Consider the following 6,081-nt stretch of genomic DNA (forward strand, 5'->3'; position numbering starts at 1 on the left):
GTTTGGGCAGGGGTGTAATATGGCCAAGTTCTCGTTACAAGATGCACCCACTGCCACGTGGAAAGGAGTGGAATCCGGGGTCCCCGAGGGGAGACAGCTCTGGGCACGGCTCAGGCGCTGCTGGAGCTGGGGCAGGGTGGGCTCAGCTGGAGAGGAGGGGAAGGCTCTAGGTGTGCTTAGGAGCAGAGCTGAGCTGACAGGACTTGGTGTTACATAGGTGTGGCGGGCGAAGGTGGCACAAGGATGGCCCGGGTGTCTCTCCCTTTTCTGTGACCTGGGGGTAGCCACACTCACCCTGCCGGCAGCTTGGAGATCAGGTGGGGTCAGGACTTGGACTGATCAGGGCACAGGGTGGCTGCTGGAGGTGGGCTACAGATTCTCTGGAAGGACTCAAAAATCACCGTCGCCTCCCTGGGCCTGGACTCCCTGGCGTGCAGGCAGCCTGAGCGCCGACAGGGCGGGAGGAGGAGGCAGGGCCTTAGGGGTAACTCCTCTCCCCTGTGCCTACTGTACCGGATGGGCACTCAGGCTGGGAGGGGGCTGTCCACAGTCCTGCCCACAGGACCCAGCTGGGTGGGAGCTTCAACTGTGCGCCGCCTCCTCTGCCCTACCCAGTCCGGGCGCAGCTGCCTGAGTTCAGAAAACCACCGAGGTTCCGGGGAAGGGAAGTGTGTTGGTGCCTGTGAGGAGCCTTATGCCCCTGTGCGTGTGAGTGTGCGTGTGTTTGTGGCGTGTGCAGCTACTTGCTGGCATGGCATGGTGGTATCAGGCCCTCGTGTCCCGTGAGCCCTTGCCCTGCCAGCCGCATGGGTGTGGCCTGGGCTGGCCAGCCCCCTCCCGTCCCACTCTCACTCCCCGCTGTGCTTCCAGATGTGGATGAGTGCAGCATGAACAACGGGAGCTGCGACCAGGGCTGCGTCAACACCAAGGGCAGCTACGAGTGCATCTGCCCCCCAGGGCGGCGGCTCCACTGGAACAGGAAGGACTGTGTGGGTGAGTGGGGGCGGGGCCACCGGCACTGGCTCCTCCCCTTCCGCCTGGCGTTGGATGGCAGGGCAGTGGCTTTTCAGAGATGGAGGTGAGCAAGGCAGGGCCACCCTCTTCCTTTGGGCCTTGGGTTACTAGGCAGGGGTTCTCTGCTGCAGGGACATGGCTAATGGAGGGGGTCACAGGTGACAGCAAGCTTAGGGTCAGCTAGAGGCACAGAAACAGGGACCTGTGGCAGAGAGGGGTCCCAAGGAGGAGATCTAGGAGTCAGTGTGCAGCCAGAGCCGTGGGGCCGGGATCCTGCTAGTGTCTCAGTGGGGCTGGGGTCTTATGGGGAGTGCACACGGAGGCCCCACCTCACCCAGCGTCCCCTTGTCCTGCTAAGGAAGCTGAGGGGAGGGGAGGGGCAGTGGTTACAGAGGGTGCAGCAGCATCGGGTCCCATCTGTCTTTCCAAACCCTCCGCCTGTCCAGCTGCCAGACCCACAGCTGGGGAGCAGGGCAGTGCCCCCTAGAAAGGCTGAGTTCCAGACGGCCCGCACATTCCCAGGGTCCTGCACACCAGCTGGGCCCCGATCCGGGCACAGGGCTGCATGCCTGCCCCGCAGAACCCGCTGTCCAGGTCCTTGCCCTGCTGGGCTCTGGCGTCCCCAGGGCCGCTGGAATGAGCCTTTCAGATCTGTGAGAATGTCCCTCTCTGCCCAGAGCCTTCCAGGGACTCCCGTTTCACTCAGAATCAAAACCACCGTTCTCAGAATGGCCAGAATGTTGCTCCCGACTGGCCTGGTCACTTTCCCCTCCCCTTCATTTGCTCATGCCAGCCTCACCGCCCTGGGCCGAGCCCCACTCTTCTCTGGGCCCAGAGGGCTCCCCTCGGCACTCCACACTCCTCCCTTGCCGTGGGGTCTGCAAGGCCTGCCCTGACCCGCAGCCCACAGCAGCAGCCCTGCCCACCTCTGGCCCCTTCTCGGCCCTCTTTGCCATCCAGCTTGCTTTTCCCATCACACTTCGTCCACCAGATGTGACATATATTTTACAAGCTCATGTTGGTTTGTGTCTGTCTGTCCGCACTGCAAGTTTGTAAGGTTGAACAGGTATTCTTGGCCCGTCCCGTTTGCTGCTACATCCCCAGGCCCTAGAACAGAGCCTGGCAAGCACAGGCCCGAAGTATTTGTTGAATGAATGAGCGCGTCAAAGAACGGAGACCACCACTCGTTACCTGACATCGAAGTTGAATCGGTTGCTGCTTGAATAAGGAATTGCCGCGCTGCTCAGGCACAGTCTTTGTTGAACAAAGCAAACCACTGGTGTGAAGTTGAGTTTGGGAAAGAGTTCGTTGTGCTGGTTACAGAGGCCGGGCTGGGCGACATCGATCCTGGAAGCCTGGTGTGTGCTGATGGCAAAGGCAGGCGCGGGCTCACACCAGGCTGCGTTGGCTGCGCCGCTCTGCCCGAGGCTTCCAGGGGCGTGTCCAGTGCAGGCGTTTCCTCGTTGCCCTGGCTCTAGGGCTGACGGTCTTTCTCCAGGGGTATAGGGAGGTATTTTTCGGTTTCAGTCAGAGGTACAGGAGAGGCCACCAGGGCTTGTCCAGATCTCGACCATGTCACTAGCCCTCCATGAAGAGTCAATGTGGAGGTCAGACCTTCAGGTCATGTATCAGTCAGCATGATTCTATCACATTTTTGTCTTGAAGTCATCTGCTAGGACAGAGTGTACATGAAAGCGTTTAATGTTCTGGATAATAGACATGGGATGGCTGAGACAAGTATAACTACAGGTATTACGAGAAGGTGCTAGAAGTTTTTCTAGAACCATGATCTGAGGTTTCCTAGCCCTGACCAAGGAAACAAGTCCCAACAACTCCCTAAGTCTGCCTTAGATATTCAGGTTGCTGCTGCCTTTAGCTCAGCGTAGGTTGTTCCAGCTCCCCTCTCCTGCGAATGCAGGGTCAAAATGCGGTGCTGGCAGCGGTGCACACTCCCCCCACCCCGCTCGGCCAAAAGAAAATCCAAGGTTGTAGTGTTGTCCACAACCACTCGTGCAGGCGCGTCAGACTGGTCTATTGTGCTCCCGCCCTGCCCCAGCGCCCACCCCGGGCCCCGCCCACGGTGCAGGTCGTATTATTTACTGCATCGCCCAGGGCGGGAGGGATTTCTGATGCTCACTCTGAGCTGTCCGGTTGCTGTGGAGGGGCTCCGTATCTTCCGCAGTCTGTTTCACCAGCTGCTTACACCCCTAGGGAGGATATCGTACTTCAGATTCTTTGCAGGAAAGCGGTTCACTGTGGGTTTGGGGCTCACACACTTGGAACAGTCTAGCAGCCTCGGCCTGTGGTGACTGTGCTGAGCCGGGTTTCCACGGGGGAGTACAGCCAGCCTGAGTGGAGCTGGAGGTGTGTCGTCTGTGGGTGGCGTGTGATGAGCAGATACGCTGCAAGAATAGCTGAACCCACCTGTCCCCAGTGCAGCAGCACTGTCCTTTTTCACGTGTTATCTTCACATCATAATAAGATTCAGGTGATACTTTATACCTTTTGTCAAATTGGCTGCACTAGCAATAGCTTGGGAGAGCTGATTTATAGAATTAGGATAGTGGTTATCCCTAGTAAAGCCCAGAGCTAGGTGAGTTATTATTTTTAAGGGAAACATGATAGGTTATGTCAGAAGTATGTAACCTTAAATCCATAAAGTGGGAAAACATGACCAAAAAACAAAAAGTATACAAAGGAGGGTATGGAAATCCGCAGTTGCAAACAGCTAAGAGAATTTATTCCTGTGGTCTTGGGCAAAAGCTTTCTGCTTTGTGTAGTCAGCTGACTGTTTTGAGAATCTTGAGTAATGAGATTTCTGTGAACTCTCTGCTTTTGGAAGTTCTCTGAAGAACCTCAGGTTAAAACCTCTAAATGGTAACTTTACATTTCTGAAAAATTCATTTCTATTTTTCCAAAAGAGGAGGGCAAATAAAGACACTGAAATTTCTGAGTGGTTTATAAATAAGTCTTCTGATAAAATGTGTCCACATCCTACTAAATAAATAAGTTGGAACATCCCAAATGAGGAACACAAAGTCTGATATTTTGGCCCCTATGAGTGCTGCTATTTTTTTCAACGAGCGACTGCTTCAGTTCATCCAGAATATGACCACACGATTGCTAGTACATACGTGTGGCCCACACGGTCCACGCGGAGGTGCTCAGAGGGTACCATAGGGCCTGGTTCCTGTCTTTACAGTCTGCCCGGGATTGTGTTTGTTCCAGAACAGTCATGAGCTGGCCATTTCCTCCGCTGCCCTAGAGAAATTTCTCAGCAGCGTGGTTGACGTGACAGCCAGTTTCTCCCTACGGGAATGAGTCGTCTTAGGGAAGATGTTAGCAAACGTCTGTGAGGTGGGCTAGTGGCCTTGCCAGGTGGCATCCTCACAGATCTTACAACTCGATTATTCCCATTGCTCCTTGTCAGAACAGCCAGTACAGCGTGTCTGGGATGGAGCTTGGACCTCTGCATGGGTCTGTCTCTCTGCGCTGTGAGAGGTCCTTGCCTAAGCTCAGGAGTCAGAGCAGCCTGTCCAGTGTGAGGATCTGCGAAGCTGTTTTCTCTGACTTCCAGCTCTTCTGTGTGGACCTCTCTCTATCGCAGTGTGGACAATAAACCTCTGTGTTCTCCTAGCACTCCAAAGTTGCACAGTACTCCACAAGCTTATCAGTTCTCTGTCAATTTCTGCCCTATTTATCCTAGTTATTTTTAGCATTTTAACATGCCCTAAGAGGGCCACAGGTTGGGCCACTAGAGCCAATTTGGCCCCTTGGGGCTTGATTCCAGCCTGGAGAGTTCTTGCATAACCAGCCTGGTATTGTCTGTCTTATTTGGTTTTATGTTTTTATTAACAACTTTATTGAGATATAATTCACCGTACAATTCACCCATGCAACTTAAAGTGCACAATGCAGTGGTTTTTTAATATATTCGTAGAGTTGTACAACCACATAAATTTTAGAGCATTTTCATTTCTCCAAAAAAAGAAACCTATGTCCATAGCAGTCACTCCCTATTTTCCCTCAAGCCCCCCAGGCCCTGGCAACCACTGATCTACTTTTGTCTCTGAATTTCCTATCCTGGACATTTCATACAGATGGAATTATACAATACATGATCTTTTGTGACTGGCTTATTTCATTTAGCATGTTTTCCAGGCTCACGGATGTTAAGTGTGTATCAGTAGCCCATTCCTTTTTATTGCCAAATTATATTCCATTGTATGTATACACCACATTTTGTTTATCTATTCATCAGTTGTTAGACAGTTGGGTTGTTTCTACTTTTTGGCTATTGTGAATAATGCTGCTGTGAACATTTGTGTACAAGTCTTCGTATGTACATATGTTTTCAATTCTCTGGGGTATATACCTAGAGTTGGAGTTGCTGGGTCATATGGTAACTTTGTGTTTAACTCTTAAGGAATTTCCAAACTATTTTCCAAAGTGGCTGCACCATTTTACATTCCCACCAGCAATGTATGAGGGTTCCAATTTCTCCACATCCTCACCAACACTCGTCACCCGACTTTTTATCTGTAACCATCCTAGTGGGTGGGAAGTGGTATCTCATTGTGGGGTATTTTTTTCCTTTTTTTTGAGATGGGTCTTGATATTTTGTCCATGCTGGTCTTGAGCTCCTGGGTTCAAGCCACCCTCCCACCTCAGTCTCCTGAGTAGCTGGGACTACAGGCATGCGCCACCACGCCCAGTGCCCACTGTGGTTTTGATTTGTACTTCCCTGATGGCTAATGATGTTAAGTATCTTTTCATGTGCGTATTGGCCATTTGTTATTTGGAGAAATGTCTATTCAGATCCTTTGCCCTTTTTAAATTGGGTTATTTGTTGTTATTCAATTATAAGATTTTTTTATATATTCTATATACTAGTCCCTTATTCGATAAATGACTTGCACAGACTTTCTCCATTGTGTATATTGTCTTTTAACTTTTTTTATGGTGTCCTTTGAAAGAAAATCCAAGGTTGTAGTGTTGTCCACAACCACTCGTGCAGGCGCGTCAGACTGGTCTATTGTGCTCCCGCCCTGCCCCAGCGCCCACCCC

At 52.0% G+C, this 6,081-nt stretch overlaps 1 protein-coding gene across 1 annotated transcript in view; it reads left to right on the top strand.

Annotated features, from left to right (window-relative positions):
• SCUBE1 (signal peptide, CUB domain, EGF-like 1) overlaps positions 1 to 6,081 on the top strand; it is a 124,506-nt gene that overhangs the window by 100,777 nt on the left and 17,648 nt on the right. The window contains exon 10 of the mRNA XM_012638017.1: positions 871 to 993. Within this exon, the coding sequence (XP_012493471.1) occupies positions 871 to 993 (123 nt within the window). The remainder of the gene's footprint in view (positions 1 to 870; positions 994 to 6,081) is intronic.

Source organism: Propithecus coquereli, unplaced genomic scaffold (genome assembly GCF_000956105.1).
Source record: "Propithecus coquereli isolate 6110/MARCELLA unplaced genomic scaffold, Pcoq_1.0 Scaffold126, whole genome shotgun sequence".
Lineage (NCBI taxonomy): Eukaryota > Metazoa > Chordata > Mammalia > Primates > Indriidae > Propithecus > Propithecus coquereli.